This window comes from Papaver somniferum, chromosome 9 (assembly GCF_003573695.1).
Source record: "Papaver somniferum cultivar HN1 chromosome 9, ASM357369v1, whole genome shotgun sequence".
In the NCBI taxonomy this organism is placed as follows: domain Eukaryota; kingdom Viridiplantae; phylum Streptophyta; class Magnoliopsida; order Ranunculales; family Papaveraceae; genus Papaver; species Papaver somniferum.
Genome location: NC_039366.1, coordinates 15,249,157 through 15,267,648, shown reverse-complemented (window position 1 = coordinate 15,267,648; position 18,492 = coordinate 15,249,157). Strand labels below are relative to the sequence as shown.

At 36.8% G+C, this 18,492-nt stretch overlaps 1 protein-coding gene, 1 long non-coding RNA gene, 1 other non-coding gene and 1 pseudogene across 3 annotated transcripts; 1 reads left to right on the top strand and 3 right to left on the bottom strand.

Annotated features, from left to right (window-relative positions):
• Positions 1–997: 997 nt before the first annotated feature.
• TRNAG-UCC lies at positions 998–1,069 on the top strand. Its single transcript has one exon. It is a non-coding gene; the product is annotated as a tRNA-Gly (tRNA).
• Positions 1,070–1,819: 750 nt separating this feature from the next.
• Positions 1,820–3,042, bottom strand: LOC113314395 (mavicyanin-like). The gene is made up of 2 exons (XM_026563193.1): positions 2,690–3,042; positions 1,820–2,434 (listed from the first exon to the last, which is right to left on the bottom strand). The coding sequence occupies exons 1-2, from the start codon at positions 2,862–2,864 to the stop codon at positions 2,040–2,042; spliced, it is 570 nt and encodes a 189-aa protein (XP_026418978.1). The 5' UTR covers positions 2,865–3,042; the 3' UTR covers positions 1,820–2,039.
• Positions 3,043–4,181: 1,139 nt separating this feature from the next.
• LOC113309789 lies at positions 4,182–5,888 on the bottom strand. The gene is made up of 3 exons (XR_003340755.1): positions 5,704–5,888; positions 5,440–5,530; positions 4,182–4,519 (listed from the first exon to the last, which is right to left on the bottom strand). It is a non-coding gene; the product is annotated as an uncharacterized LOC113309789 (long non-coding RNA).
• Positions 5,889–6,634: 746 nt separating this feature from the next.
• Positions 6,635–18,245, bottom strand: LOC113307894 (annotated as a pseudogene).
• Positions 18,246–18,492: the final 247 nt, after the last annotated feature.

Below are 18,492 nucleotides of genomic sequence, written 5' to 3'. Positions count from 1 at the left end.
ATTTGAGCCATACCTGAGTACCCATAACTTCATCCTCTGGTTGTGGCTGGTAAAATCCATCATTTAGATCTTGAGTTTGAGTTTGAGGAAGAATGCATTCATCATCTAACAAATAACTCATATCCGGATCGTTATGAATATTATACAAATACTCCATTAGGTAAAGTTGGTTCTGATTCAGAGGAGGAGTTAGCATCACTGAATCATTCTTTTCATGTGTACTCATATGAAAATATCTTTTTTTTTTGGGTTCAACCTTATTTTTCATCTTTTCTTCTTCTTCTTCTCTCTCACGATAATTCTTTTTCTAACAAAACTCTCTTTTTAATAAATCAATACTAGTCTCTAACTAATTAACTTAAGAAGGCTAAGTTTGATATAAACATATCTACTTAGATAAGGTGTGACTTAAGATTACTTCTTAATAACCACCCAAAAATAACATCATGATCCCCCGTGTAAAATAGGTGGTACCCAGAAAACGGTTCTTAATAAAGTATCGGAGATAAATCGGAAAATGGTCCCCTTAGTCGGCGCCAAAGATGTTTGGGAAAAAATTGATCTTCACCTCAAACAATCTCGATTGAAGTTGATGATCTCCGAAGCTATCTTCTCCAAGCACACAGAGGGCGTACCTGCAAAACAAATACTCTGATACTCAAGTTAGTCTCAAGTATTTGCAGGTGATTTTTCTAGGATTTGATCGCATACCTTATTTAAGATTTTTCCGAATCTTTAGATAAGTCTCTTTTGAGACATTTCCGCTCGTATTACTTATCCAACCTATGAGAAGATTGAGTCTTATACTTTCTCGAATCTTCCATAAGGTTTGTGAGAGAAGTTCGACATGAAGTAACAACCAAGATTGGTGACCCACCGACTGCACTGGTTGGCTGGTAGTTTGGACCAGTATCTTAAACTGGTTGGCTGGCCCAAGTGCATAAGAATTTACACTGGGTACACTTTCACTATAAAACCCCTACCCATCACTCAACCAGCGTTTGTAGTCCAACGGTTAGGATAATTGCCTTCCAAGCAATAGACCCGGGTTTGACTCCCGGCAGACGCATAACTATTTTTCGACTCCAAGCAATAGACCCGGTTCGACTCCCGGCAGACACATAACTATTTTTCGACTCGGGACCCAACAGCCGCAAAGTTTCTTTTTTCAAAAAAATGAAAAAAATATGGCTTCGCCCAGGTTCGAACTGGGGACCTTCTCCGTGTGAGGAAGACTAAATATTATATTTAATCCAAAAGCATTTTTTACACATATAATCACAAATGACTCCTACTTACTTTTTACATTTCTTTTGAAGCATCAGCTGTCATAATATAGGGTTGGCTGCCACCAAGCACAAATCCCCCTTGAGTTGTCAAAATTGGAAAAATGTGCAAGCATGTTGTAATAGGCCTATGAGTTGGAAAATTGTGGTATCTACGTCTTGTCCGGCTCTGTAAACATAATGAAAAAATTTAAATGTTTGTGAAGACATGGAAGTAGAGTGAACATTTTTTATCCAGTTCTGTATGACCTCCTCTGTGATTCAGTCTTGTATAGAATCCTTTAAATCAAAAGAAACATCATTTGGAGGTTTTTCGATTCTCTTGGCTTTTGGTTTTGTGAGCCATCATGCTTATTGTACCATGAGAGGGATGAAACAGAAGTTCCTTCGTTATAAGGACCCCTAAGCGTTAGATTTGATCGAGTGAATCTATGTATTTAGCTTTATCAAATGTAAACATTGATTTATCTGCTGCGGATTTTGCTTTTATTTTTCATTTATATAGATGGATTTTTATTTCCAACAACAAGAACTCAGTAATAAAATGGATTTTTATTCCAACCACAAATATAGGATATTCAGATACAGTAATAAAATAAGAAAACACAATTGTCACAGTTTAAGGCCATAACAATGTGAAGATACTAGACACAGAAAGTTGAACCGTAAAAACAAAATCCATATCAATCAATAGTTCCACAAAAACAAAAATTCGAAGCAGCAAATTAAGGTCCCTCATCATAAAAATAAACCCTAGTAAGCAACAGCAGCTACGACTGCAAGAACAAGGAAACCAAACTTTCCGAAAAGACCCTTAGAAATAGTCACAGCACTGCTTTTCTTTGGTGAAGGAGCTGGTGCAGTACTGGCAGACGGTGAAGGACCTGATGAAGGTGTAGGAGCGGAAGGAGAAGAAGTTGTTGAAGGTGGAGTTTGAGTTACATGAGGAACAACCCTGATATCAACTTTCTGTCCCATTGCACAGTGACCGGGAATTCCACAAATGTACCAAAAGTGTCCCTTTCTCTTGATTGGAATTGTGTCCTTTCCGGAAGTGAAGGTTCTGATTGGTGATGCAGCGTTACAGTTCTTGTAGTCTGTGTAGTTCACTTGGACCACGTTGTGCATCTCTGGTGAGTACTCGAAAACTATCCAAACCAACAACAAACAAAAACTAGAAATTAATTAAAGCAATTCATATTAAGAATCATGAAAGAACAAAATCATCAAAGATGATGAATTAATATGAATCTTTAAAACCATCATTAATACGGATCTTATATTGCGAAAACATTGGTCGAGTTTAAACGTGCACAACTCGATCATGTCAGGTACAACAACAAGACGGCGATATATTATCGATTAGCATAAAACTAAAAGATCGTAAAAAATGAAAAACGTACCAATGGAATCACCAACTTTGAAGTCTTTGGTAGAAGACCATTTTTGGTAATCAGGAATGGGGCTAAGAGTAGTCCATCCCTTATCATCACCAACCTTGTAAACTTCAGCCGTTGAAGAAGCAACACAGAGAACAGCCAAAGCCATGAAGAATATAACTCTCTCAACTAAACCCATGACTACTAAAATTCTTATGTGATTACAAGATCTACAAACAAACTTAGAATGAGAAGAACAAGAGGCTGACTGGTGTTTTTAAAGAGAGGAAAGGAGTAGAAGACAGAAGGAATTTGAGAATTTTTTCTGACAAATAGGTTGTAACGCAAATGCTAACAGCTCAGGTATTGGTGTGGTAAGTCAGGTTATTAGCCTGCCTTATATAATCTTTGTAGAGTGCATATATGGAAAAAAAATGAATTTGAAAATATTTGAATCTTAATTACTGAATAGTAATTAATTGAAATCGTTCACAAATCCAGGAAATTATTACTTTCCAAGTTTGAACGATTTCCTTGATTTCATCGACGTTATACCGATACTTTTTATGGAAAATGGGTCATTTGTCCAAATATTTTTAAATCACGGTTCAAATGGACGGGTAAAAAATAGTTTGGGTGAAATGGCCAAAAAAAAATTTAGTATGAAACTGGATACATCCTGTTTAAATTAAAAATAAGAAAAAAAATATTTGAAAATAGACACGATGAAATTGGTTATATCCTGCCTATTTTTATATTTTTGGCCATTTAAACAGTATCAAAATCTAACTGTCCATTTCACCCAGGAATTGTTGATTCAATTTTGTGTACTTTTTAGTAGTCAACCTAGTATTTAATGTTTTTTTTGGTAGATGGATTTTGATTTGGAAGGCCACTACTAATGTGGGATTGTGTATAGAAATTGTGATATGTTAGCACGATCATCTTTGCTACAAATCAACATTTCTAACGTGGGAGCAGGTACTAACATTTATATTTGGCTTTTCTCTCTTACGAAGTTTAACATTTTAGCCAGGAAAAAAGTCTATGGTAATGCCTTTGATTGTTACATTTTTGCCTAATAAGGTCGCCTACTGCACATCTGTCCAATAAAAAAAGTAAAAAAAACAAGAAAAAAGTCATTTGTCGTACATGATAATATCTGTTGTTGATTACAGCTCATGCCTAAAGCAATTCAACCTCAGAATTGATTGTTGATGATATTAATGTTTAGGGTGTTTGGATACCGCAATAAACAAAAATCAATTTCAAAAGTCAGAAATAAAAAAAAAAATGAAGGAAATTAGGGGTGCACACGGTACGGTTCGGCTCGGTTCTTGCCGAGGCCGAGTACTTGTACCTCCCAGGGGTCGGTTCCCATATTTTGGACCGGTACCGGTACCGTGTACCTCGATTCCGGTACCATTCGGTACATGTACAGTTCCGGTCGGGGACCGGTACCGGTCGGTTCCTGTGACTTTTCAGATAAATTTTTTTTTTTTGTTTCTCAGACAAATTTTCCTTTTAGTTTTACCTGTTTTTCAATATATTAAGCAAATCTCAATCAAAGAACAAAGTAACAACTAACAAGTGGCAATAATACTAGCTATCCAAAGTGCCAAACAACCAAAGTCTTGAAAATCTGAAAAAATAACAACTAACAAGAAGCAGTAGAGTAGCACACAAACACACACACTGACACTGACCAACACAAACAATACTACAAGTCTACAATACGATAGTAAGTTGGTTGGATAGAGGATCCAACAAATGTATATGTAGCAGGCGTAGGTGTAGCAGCTGAAATAGGTATAGGAGTAGCTGTTCCACAAGCTAGACTTGATGCATCCATGACTGATCACAGACAAATCACAAATAAACATAAACGTAAGTACATAATACAAGCTAGAACGTCCTCAGCTAGAGGCATGAGACTAAAGTTGTTCCTAAGAAAACAAATAAACAAAAAAAGATAGCTACAGCGTTAAAGACAGACAACAAACACGACATTACTTGAAAAATGAATATCATGTATAACTCTTAGTAGCATAAAATATGTGTTGTTTTCACTAAAGTGTCATTTATCCCCTGGATTAGGAAAGACATGATCCTCCACTAACCCTAAAAATACTCTGCTTGTTTGCTACATTTTAGCCTATGGAATGAAGCTACCCGCTTAACTGCTTACAATAACTACCGGCTGTCATGTTCCATCAATGAAACAACAATAAGCAACTTTAAATATAGCTTATAGAGTACAGTCATCACTGCACGGCAAAACCCATTAAAAGACAATGAGGAAGATTAGTTTAATGAAATTGAACCAGGGAAGGACATGCTCTATACAACTAAACTACTGTGAAAAAAATTACAAAAAAGAATAAAAGTATACATAGTACAAATACACACACATTTCCCAGCTCTTAAGACTAAAGCCATGTGAGGATGAGATGGAAGATGGGTACAGAAACAAATGCATGAGCTTCTTCATACTTGTATAGAATTGTTTTAAACAAAAAAGAAATTAGATAGTTCTTGCTGTTAAGAGCCTATAGCTAGGTTCTCTATGCCAATTTGAGAAGTATAGGTTACTAAGTGTGGAAATTATTGGCAAATGACAACTCAAACAGTATTAATTAAAAACTATTTAATTAAAAACTCAAAAATTAAAAACTCAAAACAAAAAAATTGGTTAGCTCAAAAGATCTTAAAGAACACTCGGTCTCAAACAGTATTAATTGAAAAAATTATAAAAAGGAAGAAATAAAAAGTACCTTAATGGGTTTCCTTGGTTAAAGTTGGATGGTTCCTTCTTCCTTGAATCCTTTCCCTTCGTCTTCTCCCTGGCGTGAGTGATAACTTACCCTGTGAAATTAAAAGTTTGAAACCCTAAATTAAATTAATCAAAAGTCAAATAAAGCTCAAATTTAAAAAATCAAGGAACCCATAGTCCAAATCAAACGATTTAAACACAATAACTAATAGAAATTGATTAAAAATTGGAGAAAAAAAAAAGCAAAAAAAATTAAAAAACTTACACAAATCACTGACTTTTCTCATTCTTCTTCTGGATCGAGAGGTGGAGTAACTGGTGTTGTTCGTTGTTGGAGATTAATGATTTAATGGAGAATTGAGACTAATCTATGGAGTTCAGAGAATCAGAGACAGAGTTCTTCTCAGTTCTCTTTCTCAGAGAGAAGACGGAAAAAACGAAAATGAAAAACCCTAGCGTTAGGTTCTATATATACCACCCCTAATCTAACGGCTATTATTAGTTCAGTACCCCTAAATCTAATGGTTAGAAATCGTCGGTACTTTCGGTCCGGACGGTACGGGACTAGGCCAGGACCGTGTACCTGTACCTCCCTAGCCTCGGTTCCTATTTTTAGGACCGGTACCTGTACCCCGTTCCTCGGTTCGGTACAAAACCAGGTACGGTTCCACCGGTACCGGGACGGTCCGTCGGTCCGGCTCGGTTCCTGTGCACCCTTAAAGGAAACAGATGTTTCATAAGAATTAACTTTTAAAGTTGATTGTTGGTAATATCAATGTTTGTTTAGAGGGTATTTGGATACGACAATAACCAAAAATCAAGTTCACAAGTCGGAAATTAGAAAAAAAATGAAGAAAACAAATGTTTCATAAGAATAAACTTTTTTTACTTATGTAGGCGGGTACCGATTCATAAAAGTCGAGAAATTAGTTTTGAAAGTGTATCCAAGGTGTAAGTATTTTTTGACAAAAATTTGTTGATGTCACCCACGGCCCCAACCATATTTCATGTCACTGTTTCAGTGGCCAAGAATCTCTTAGCTTTTTAGAAACTTCTACAGTTAATCTAACTTCGTATGACATTACAAAGATCCCACTATATTATTTATTTTTTTGAAGTTGTTATCTCTAAGTTGAGAATCAGTTAGGATCTTGACAGTGATGAACAGGGCAGATAAGACTAAGGAATTAGTCAAGTAGGAACAGCTTTTTATTGTTTTTATTGCCAAACACTAGAAACGTTCAACGACAACTTCAGCATGATATTTGCAGATATCATATGCTTGAGAAAAAATAAATATATTGGTTATTCAAAATTATATTTGCTGCAACACATCAAAACTGCCAGTTCCCATTTCTTCTTTTACAGGCAAACCAAGGCATATCCTTGCTGACGCCGACTCTAAACTATCCACCTCACCATGATACGCGGCATCGACTATGAACTTCGCTGCAGTCTCAAAAGTCATTTTGCTAAATAGGGATATAGATCCTGCGAGTCCATACCTGCTAAAAGGTCGTATGCTCCCCTCGTGAGTCATGTAATCAGCAATCAGAGATAGGTGTCGAATGTCAACACCAATACTGTACGCCTTAAATACACCTTTCACTTCATTTAGGAGGGTAGCCCTAGCGGCCTCCACCCCATATGTTCGAAGAACTGCCTGTATATCATTTTGAAACAGTGCGATTGACATCAAGATTGTCTACTAAATTCCAGAAAGCACTGAAATCCACACCAACTGTTTGTAGTGCAGGTTCTCCTTGATAGTCTTTTTCATTTGCATAGATAGGATCCTTGTATTCAAACGCAGAACATTTCTGTATGGTTCCAGGTCTCCTGATGTAGACATTCTTAGCTGCCTTCTTGGCAATCTGTACAAACATTCAGTGCAACAGTTAAGTGAAGATTCCTTTTTATCCGTGGAAGTTAACAATAATAAATAGTAATAACACAGTAAGATGCAATTCGCATCTAAAAACACATCACATGCCAGTCAAGAACATGATAGATCAAGAATATTACCTCAGACAGTAGAATATGAGGATATTTTGGAGAAAATTTCAAATGAACCTCAAAATCCAATCCCATTGTTTCGGTGAAAATGTTTCTATCAAATTCTTTTCGTACCCCCCTTGCTTTGGTCACCTTTTTGGGGTTGCCATCTGGTCCTGTCTTTTTTTCTTCTGTTTTTGACTTCTTCGGTATTGGTATAGACTTTCGTTCACCTTCGGCATCTTCTGTTTTTGACTTCTTCGGCATTGGTATGGACTTTTGTTCATCTTCGGCACCAGATGCCTGAGCTTCACCATCGGAAATATGGTCATCTCCTTTGTCGCTATCAGTGTCTAGATTTTCAACAACTGAAGCCTCTGGTTCCATGCCATCCTCATCATAATCAATCTCATCTGTAGCTTGCTGTTTTCTTTTCTGTGCATCACCATCGAGATCTTCTGCTTCATTATCATCATCATCCTCTCCATTGTCATCGCTATCTTCCCCTACTTGCTGTGATTTCTTACCTGACTCATCCTCATCTTCCTTTAACTGTGTTTCAGAAACAAATCCAGATTCACCGCCATCTATCTCATGAATGCCATTAATTCTGGATAACAGCTTCAGATGACTTTGTATCATGTCTTCCAACTCTCTAACAAACAGAACATCTAAGGTCTGCATGCAGTCTTCTAGCTTTATATCCATGTAAGGAGGAAAATCTTCAGGTTGATGGACCTTAATCTTCAGCTTATAAAGAGTTGAAACTTGACCATTGTGAGTAAAACATGGAAGAAGGTGGACCTCCATGCTCGCTATTATATCCGCCACGGTAACCTTTTTGAACTTCGCAGCCAGGCTCTGGACCTCCACACTGTTTATAATGTTCCCGACAGAGGGAATCTCATTTGACGCTGCTGCCAGCCGGTGAGTAATATTTCTGAAACATGTTTCAAACATTCTATAAGCATAAAACATTATAGTTTCTCCCCAGGAAATCATACTCTTAAAGCACCACCCCAGGCTCCATAATACACCATGGAAGTACAGAGTACAGAATGTGAACTTACTCTGTCTTTTCCTTTTGGAAGGGGCAGATCATAGCCGGTGACAAGATTTTCGCTGAAGCCCTCATCAAAATTTCTTGCAACCGAGGGACACCTAGTGTGACATTCATGTCACCTCGCCCAGCATGATGGAAAGTATTAAGACTGAAAAAGGAAAACGTTGAAATGAGTACCCATTGACATAGTAGTCAACACAATACAACTTTTTTTCTTCGATTCTCAAGTAATTTTTTATTCCTTGAAGAGTGTTAGCTTTCAAGTCACACCACAAAAGTTTCCCATACATCTGGCAAATCAACCAGTAATTGGATGGATGCCAACTGGAACAAGTATGTACTGAGCGGTGAAGGGCCTCCATCTAAATGGGTAATCTCTAGAGATGGAGACATCCTAGAACAATATAGGTCATCTTTCCTAGATTCTTCCATCACTGACCAAGTTTCATAACCACTTTACACATTTACTGTGTTTTTCATTCCAGTTGTCTCTTGCAATTTGGCAAGCTAGTTAGTTACACAGTATAAGTCCACACGTGAATACTAATATACTACATAACTAGTACTCTTGGTATTATTCCTAGAGCTGTGAAGACTAAAAAATTCTAATTAAATGAGAAAAGAAAAGAAAAGTAACTCACGTCATTTGGGTTGACGGCTCTCCAATAGACTGAGCAGCAATGATACCAACAGGTTCTCCGGGCTGAGCAAGACTTGAGAGGTATTTGAGCTTCATTAACTTCAAAAACTGTTTTCTTTTCATAAGCTGTGAAGAATCCCGCTGCTGTCTTTTATTGAAATCAGATATAAAATCATTTGTTTTCCCTTCAAGTGCCATCGGCATGTCCTTCACATAGTCACCGCATTCCATTAGTTGTGAATCTTCAAACTCACCGCCAATGTTTTCCAATACAGCCTTCTGATTCTAAATAGACAGAAAACCCAGAAAAAAAATAATCAGAAAACATAGACAAAAAGCATAGGAATAAGAATAAGGAAAGAAAATACTTCGGCAATTATGTTAAATTCAGAAATGAAGCTAGTCTTGTGGGTATCAACACCATCTTCACCGTAGCAAAATTGGACAACAGATCCATCTGCATCACGTACGGTGAGATCATAGCAGACTTTCAGGGACTCCAGACTTTTTATAAGGCATCTCTGCAGGTATCCACTACGAGATGTTTTGACTGCTGTATCAACCAACCTGGCACCAGAATTTAAGTTTGTCAGTATACACAGCCCTGAATATAATAAAAACATGACATTTCATTATGTGGGTGTTTTCTTGAAATCAGCAGAATCCAAAGAGATACAAAACTATGCTCCGTGTGAGTGAAGTTTTATCTTCCGAAATAAAAAAAAAAGAATTATTTATTCAGATGGTTGAAAGGAGCTATATTTACCCTTCATGACCAGCCATACAATGAAAGTAATATTCCTGAGGGCGAAAACCAGTCAGAAAACGGTCGCCAATAAAGCCTCCAGCACGTGATGCAGGATCCCATGGGTGAAAGCTAGGTAAGGTCTTCCCAGAGATCATTCTAGGAACTCGCTTGCCTTCTAGCTCTTGCTGGCCTAACAAAGAAGATATTTGCGAGAAGTTGACCTAGACAAATACAAATGAAGTCAGCCAACGAAAAATGCAACACCTTAGACCAAAAATAAATTGGAATTTCTAAAAATAACTAAAATTTTTCTCAAAAGCAGTGTTGGTAGGTGATCGAGGTGTTATGTTTTAAGTGAATGCATTAATAAAACATATTTATTTTGAATGGTAACTTATTTTTCTCATGTACGTGTCAAGGTTTACCTATTGCTGGGGTAGTGTTTATGAAAAAGCTACAGTAATAAATGCTAAAAATAAAAATTAATTTTGAATGCGATGTTATTTGATCAGCCTCTGTTGCTCAGCAAACTTACTATAAATCCGAGTTGCCCTTGACATGAGACAAAAACAAAATACTTCTTCAAACTCCAAAGCACCTTAATAGGATTGATATTTACGAACAACCAAGTGTCCAATTATGTGCAACATATGCTCTATATCAGGCATATCATCGAGCACATATAAAAGCACCACCTCATCCATTATGTATAAAGCCGACAATAAAGAAATGTGAATTATATCTAAGAAGTTTTCTGAGAATGGCAATCATACTGCAAGAAAAAATCTAGACCAAGAGAAAGTGTGTTAACTACTCACCGTACTACCTTTGGCTCCCGAAATAGTCATCACTGAAAGGCAATTCTTCGGAAAGGGTTTCTGTAACCCATTGGTTTACAACATGTCGTTCACCTCAGAGGTTATCCTGTTAAGGGAACTGGACATCATTCTATCCAAGCGGGTTGTTGCAGTTTCACCACTGGTGCGTATGGTTTTCTCAATCTCCTCTTGTAATACCATCGGATCTACAAAAGAAGCATGGGTATTCACAACAAAGTTTTTGGTGAAACACCTGCGAAGGTGAGTAAAAGCTATCTGTGTCTGCTATGAAGGATGAATGGATACTACTTATGACACCAAATAAAGACAAACCTGTATCTCCATCATCAGAACCAACAAACAAAGAGTGTACTTTTTCACCCTTTGTTTCACTCTCTCCGAGTTTTTCCATCCTTTCTTTGTCCGCATTTGGTGTTACAAGAAGGTCATCAATCCCACATGTAAAGCCATGCATCTGGATCATAAAAATTGCATTAGCATATTTATATTAACTGAAGAACTTATAAAGTAACATTCATTACAAGTGAAAACATAACTGGAGATTGGTGAAGAAGAATAAACCAATCTTACCTGCAAATACAAAGTAAATAAGCGACTTAAAACCGAAAGGAAAATGCCTGCTACATCTGAACCATACAGCTCTTGGACCATATGCACCAAACCGTATGAACCAAACTGATTCTTGTCAATCACCCCATGCACGAGCTCGTTTTTCTGAATTCGTAACTTCAATTCTTCACTTATCTTTCTTTTTTCACTTCCATTTCCTTCTTTACTCTCCTCAATAGTCAGAGGAGTGAGTCCTCTGGTTCGAGTTATATGGTTTAGAATTGATGTTATAACCTGCAAAACAAGCACAAATTTGCAAACTATCATTAGTTATACAGTTTCAGTGTCATATAATACTGAAGAAAATAATAAATTAGGGCACTACATATGTCCAAGACGGCTTGAATTAGTAATCTAGCCCTAACCTGTTTCCCTGTCCATAGAGGTTCTGGTCTCCAAATAGCAGGTGGAATATCTTGTATTTCGTCTTCAGTGCTTATTACCGAAATTTTCTTGCGAGGTCTACCATTAATTGAGCTTCGAACAGCAGCAGAAACACCAGAACCATAGAGAAGGTAGTAGAACTCGTCTCGGGTTAAAAGGTGTCTTTCTTTATAAGAAGCACAGCGCTTACGATATGATCCTGCAAGCAACAAAGTTAAAAAAAAAAAAAAAAAAGGCTTTCGTACTCTAATACGCAGAACAATTTATAATTGACTAAAGAAACCAACGTTTTAGAAATTATTGTACCTGAATCAAACCCCTTTTAGGTTCACCACTGTTGGAACGATGTATTGGTTATTTGCATTCACTATATTATAAGCTTCTGCTCGTGAAATTTCGTCTTGTGGAAAGTGAACATTCATTTCATCCCCATAAAATCAGCATTGTAAACGCTAAAAACAAAAACGTACAGTGTTAGTCTAGTAACTGGGCATTATGCAATGCAATTTCAAAGTCACAACTCACAACTAATAAGGAACAAAGAGGTGAGAAAAACCTGCATTTCGCGTAATGCATTCAAAGTGTTTTCTCCCCTTCCAAGACACGTACAATATGAGCCATTATACTTGGATTGTGAAGCGAAGGCTGTTGATGAAAATAAGAATCTTAGAATTAAAAGTTAATAGATATGGATTTCGTCAAGAAGCCTCCCACAGACAAACTTAAGCATAGATTCTAATAAAAAACTGAATCGTCCCTCCATTTTGTTACCTGATGCAGCATATGTCATTCGCATCACCCTGATATATACTATAAACTACCCGTAAAAACAAAACAAAATATGGCATGCAAAAGAAAAAAAGGAGAATCCTACTCCAGCACAAAACCAAAAGCAAGTACACAAACCAACAATGGGAAGAGAATCCAACAGACAATCCATCTAACAAGTTGAGACTTTTCTTATCTTTTTCTTCTCCTAGAAATTCGAACCCAAAACTCGGCGACGACAATGGGTATAAACTTGTTTAATTTATCCAGGGTAAGCACTATATTAAATCAATCACATGAACAGGAAAGAGAAACAAATGATAAGATTTTTCAGCATTTAGTGGTACCTGTCGATTAACGAGCACAACATCTCCATCTTCCAAATGACGATATACCACCTTTCCTTCAAAATCTTGGTCAGTACTCCTCCCAGATTGAGTAACAATTCCTCTTGAGGAAGGTAACTTCCTCGCACAGGTAATAAGGCTTTTCACATTTTTTGGAGTCAATCTCACAACTTTGCCATTTTCCATGTAGTGTGCAGCATTACCGTTAAGAATAGCATCTCTCAGTTTGTTCATATTCCAAGGTGTCACCCTCTGTAAATCAAGAAGAAACAGATGCATCAAGTTCAAGCAGGAAATCCTAATAACAAAAGTAATATCACAAGTTGAGTTAATCATGTCCAATTTCTTGCCAAAGGACAGGGTAAAGAGAGAATTGATTCTTGCCAAAAGACAGGCTAAAGAGAGAATTGAGTCAACTGACAAAATATATAATTCCAGAATATGTTCGAGAATCTAAATTCCAGTATTGAGACAAAAGCATATATATATACAATTATATGATGATAATGATGATGTTTAGGATAAGTATTGGAAGGAAGTAGAAAGGCCAATCTCTTCAACCTTACCTCTGGATATGTTAACCCTTTTGCGAAGGAACGAGGAATCCCAATTTCATTGACTGCTAAATAAGGATCAGGAGAGATGACTGACCGACATGTAAAGTCAACCCTCTTTCCCATCATATGTTGCCGAACCATACCTTCCTTCTTCTCTAGCAGCTGACATACACCGGACTTGTTCTTTGAACCTATATTAACAGGAAAATCTAAGTTCACAATGCTCAAATATGTTTTTAAAAAAAATGCATATAAGATATTCCAGCAAGATGAGACCTGCATGGAGGAGAAATCTACAACTGGCGTAAACAATGAATAGAGCAGGGAGTAAAACAGCATTTGATGCAGAACCATGTGCTAAAAGGAAACACGTAAGTATAGATACTCTTCTGCTATGGTCAAATGAAGAGACAGACGATTGAGAAGGGTGTAAGTGACCAGGAAGAAGATACCGAGACAGCAGTTTCAGGAGAATGGGAGAAACCATACCTCCTTGTCGGTGACAATTTCGGGTTCTAAGGGAGACTTAATTGCTTCAATTGACTACCAACAAAATCTAAGAGAACCAAATTCTAATGCATCCATCAAAACATTGTACATTCTCTGGAAAGATAGAAAATATCAACAATAATTCTAAGAAAGTAAGAAATTTAGAGCAAGAATGATCTAGTCAAGAAACAATGACACTAGGAAGCATTATGACCCTCAAGATCGGCGTAGTTCTCCTGTGCGAGAAAAGATGAAATTTTTCCGCATGGTTTCATCTGACAAGGATAACATACAAAGAATTAAATAACAAAGTACATCTACGACCATTTAACTCTATGATATGTAGTTCACCAATAGTTCACATAGACGGTAAATCAGAAAACCACTACTGCCTCAGATTTTATTACCAGAACGATAATGAAGTCCAGAATAAGATATGATTTCGTCTGAAAAGCTGCTGTTAACCTAGTGCGCGGCGAAATGGGAATTTATCAAATGGGCAATGACAAAAAACAATATCATACTTGAAAATATACAAAGAAAAAGGGATGCCAAGGTATAAAGAAACCAAAGATGAGTACAAGAGAAGAAACTTTACCTTTGACTGTCTTGCTATCAAATAAGACATTTACACGATTCTGAAGTTCCTTCCAATGCTTTGTAACTAATTCTTTGTGTAGTTTTTTGTTGGTTCCTGCAGCATCTCCACTGTCCTCATCTATACTAGCTTTTAAAAGTTTACTGGATTCTATGACTTGAGCTAATAATTCAGTTTGAGGATGCTCGTTCAACCCCTAAGAAAGAAATCATAGCAAGATGTGTAAACACATTACACTGTAATGAAAGCATAAGCATTTAAAAGATTTAAAGCCGGACAATGTAGTTGCAGCTTGCAAGTAATACCCCACATCAATCCACAAAAGATATAAGGAATAAACAACTGGCCATCAATTAAGTTTAAAAATAAAAACATAGCATTCAACCAACTCGAGTAGACATAATGACGGAGAATATACAAAGGTAGCTAGACGAGCTGCATCACTGACTAATGACGTGTCAAATACATGCAGCAGAATATGTTCTTTAAGAACGATGCAATAGAGCACGAATCTACTCTACATTATAAACTACTAGAATTACATACACAAAAAGGGGGAGAAAATAGGACTCAAAAAACAAGAGAGGAAGGTAAGCCCTAAACAAACATATCAGCAATATTGTAGTGGATAGGGTCGAAGAGACCCTGTTCTGAAACTGAAAACGCACTACAGGTTGTTTCTTTCATGGAGGTGTTATAAAGTTGGGAGAATGTAAATACGCAATAAAATATGTAAGGTATATTTGGGTTTGCTTGCTAGCTCCTTTTCTGGTTAGCTATCTGTCTTGTATTTTTTTTCTCTTGCTATTCAGTTTCTTTATCTGCTTTGTCAAAAAGAAGAAAGCAAATGAATACAGCAGTATGAGTTCAAAGATTGGTTTACCAATTTTGGCAAAGCTAATATTCTGCTTTCAAAGGCAAATTCAGTTGATCGGTCTTGCGTGTCATATCAAAACCACGCTTCTAAATTATCCAATTATATTTTTAAACCTATATTATTATATGGTACTTACATATACGTATGTAAATTACTGAGCCAACCACTTATGGATTTGTGACTCACAGATAGAGTACATATACTGCTAAGAACTCTATAAAGGTGTCCCAAGGCTACGACAACAAAACATCTCTAGGTTCAAAGTTTGCTGCAGCAATATTATCTACCATTGACATATGCATTTGAGATCCCTAACGTAAATGGAAAAACAATAAGGGGGCACAGAGAGCCAAAAGATGTATATTATGAGAAGAAGAAAAAAAGTGTTGGTGTACACTTTAGCAATTGGCAACTCACTTTACCCCCCCAAACAGGAGGACGAAACTTGGTCGGGGCAACTAAAAGGGCATCTATGAAGAACATCGAGTAGCTATTTTTCTTCTCAGGCGTACATAATCCCTGTTGCTGAATGTCACAAATTAGGGAGCAGATTCGACTCTCATTTTTCCATACTTTCTTCATATGATCCTTCACCTGTTAGCATATGATGTCACAAGGAAACATTAACATGCAATACAAAAAAAATTGCAACAGAAAGAATAGCATTTTGTAGATTACAAAGTTGAGGATTTACTAGATCAGCAGCCTATTCCTACTGGCCAGAACGTAATACTAGGTAAGGTCTAGCTTTTTTGGTGAAAGGTCTCTGTTACAGAGATTCTTTTGCTTAGTATATTCAGCAGGAGTTGCAGATCCCTTTTTCTTTCTAATTGATTCCTTAGCCGAACTCGATGGTCCATTATGCATAGCTTCAGGTGATGCTTCATCATCGGACGGTGCGTCCAGCTCAATTCCTATGATAACATTTGCTCGAATGGAATGATCTGCCATTTACTTAAATATCTCAAGATGAAAGGTGAGATCTGATTATCTTCTAACTGGTGTATGGTATACTAAAGAGCTCAAAAGTACTTATAACAAAGTAATACATAAGTATCACCCAAGGGACAAAATGCAAAAATAACTCGATGCAACGTTCTATGTATTGGTCAACTTTATAGAGCAACATTGGCGATATGCATAAAAGAGTTCTTAGTAAGACAGGTTTCTGACTATTTCTAAGATAATGGAACGATAATAACAAACATACCAAGCGAAACCAACCAAAATTGGGACAGGTGATTTTGGGGTTTTTCTTTTCGCACCTAGAGCATTTTCTGCTTGTCTTAGCCTTAAATAAAACATCCAATGCAGATATAGCCTCTTTATATTGCAGACACGTCCAGTTGGGTAGCTCTAAATTCAAAAATTTCTCCTCGGGAAGCTTGGTGGTGCCTCCCATACTCTCGACATCACTTTCCTCATCATATGAACATTCTTCCAATCCTAGAGCTTTCGCCCCTGCAATATCACCTTTTTTGATGAGTTCCAGCTTGTCAACACACATTTGAACCTAAAAAAGAGAATAAATTAAAGTTAAAAGAGTGAATAGATTAGAAGTTCGAGAAACATAACCCATAAGAAGTTTCACTTGTCAGATCGTCTTCATCAGTGTTTATGACCTTTGTTTCCTTAAAAAGGATTTAAGTTAGCAACGTTTACACAGAGAAACAAGTCCATCGTAGAAAATATACCTTTGCTTGTTCTACCAAAAAATGGTGGCAGAAGATGCAAGTCCCCTTTAGGAATTGAAAAAGAAACTTGAATAATGGAAGTTCGATATGACCAAATGACCAGGGCATAGAAGTGAACGCTCGCCACATGATGGGCAACTGCAAGGAAAACAAAATAAGCTGTTTATTAACAATCAACTACATTATCACGTCACAAGAATAAATAATATACAATGAAAATAATTTTCTATCAATTCCCTCACTGGTGAGCACCTAATTAGTACAGTATCGTTTTTCAATTGCATACGATTTTAGAAAGGCCAAAAACTGATACTAAGAAACCAAGTGAAATGTTCCCAAAATACCAACCAATAGACAAAGAATAATTACCAAAATAAGCGAGATTACGATATTATCAATCTACCAAATATACTATTCAACTGTTTATCATTCATGACAAGCAATATAGTTTAACAACTTTTATACAAAGATAGAGAGAACTTACATTCCGGCGCCGCCCTCTAACGGACCCATAGCAGGATCATACAATCCATTAGGTATAACTTTACCTAAAAGATCAATGCACCCTGCTTTTGTAATCCTCTTCACACTTTGCTTTCTAACCTCTTCAGCAGTATAAAACCCAAAACTTACTGATTCAACTGATTCTGTTGCTCCCTACAACACAAAAAATAACAAAAACAAAAAAACTTAAGAAAACCTTATAATGTAACAATTCAAGCTAATAACAACATACACAAAAAAAAATCGAGAAAAATTGTTGTTGCAGAATTGATTAAACAACAAACTCACCTCTGTAGTAGGCTCCATCTCTATATCTTTGAATGAAAGATATGATCCAATATCAAGCAAAAACACCGATCAGAAGGTTAATCAGACTCAATTGAACTCGTTATACTCCTAATCTAACAACAATAAGAGCTACATTTAGCTTAATAGAGCTATTTTTCACTTCTGAATACAAATTAAGCTCAACTTAGACCTACACTGAGCGGATTGATCCGCTGAATATCAACATTAAGAACAAAATTAGAGCTACATGATGAAGGAGATTGACGAAAACATACCGTAATTTGTCCGTGGAAGGAGAAGAAGAGATTGATCGATTTTTGTTGGAGCCGATTGTTTGGTTTTTTTAGGGCTGGAAAAAGAGAGAGGGGGAGGTTTGATTGTTTGGCTTTTGTTTCTGTAAAACCGGCTCAAAACCCTGGAGGCTGGAGGGAAAGCTTACACGTTTTGTACGGGTTGATGCGCACGTGTCGGTTCGGTATGCCTAGATCGCGGAAGCCTTGGATTTGATGAATAATAGCGAGCAGCATAGCATTAACCAACTGGCATTAGCCAAGTTGGCCAGAGGTTGTAGTCCCTACCTATAGGTTAGGTATTCAATTACCACGCTGATCGTGTCAAAGTTTGAGCAAACATTGTATTCTAACTTATTAGGCC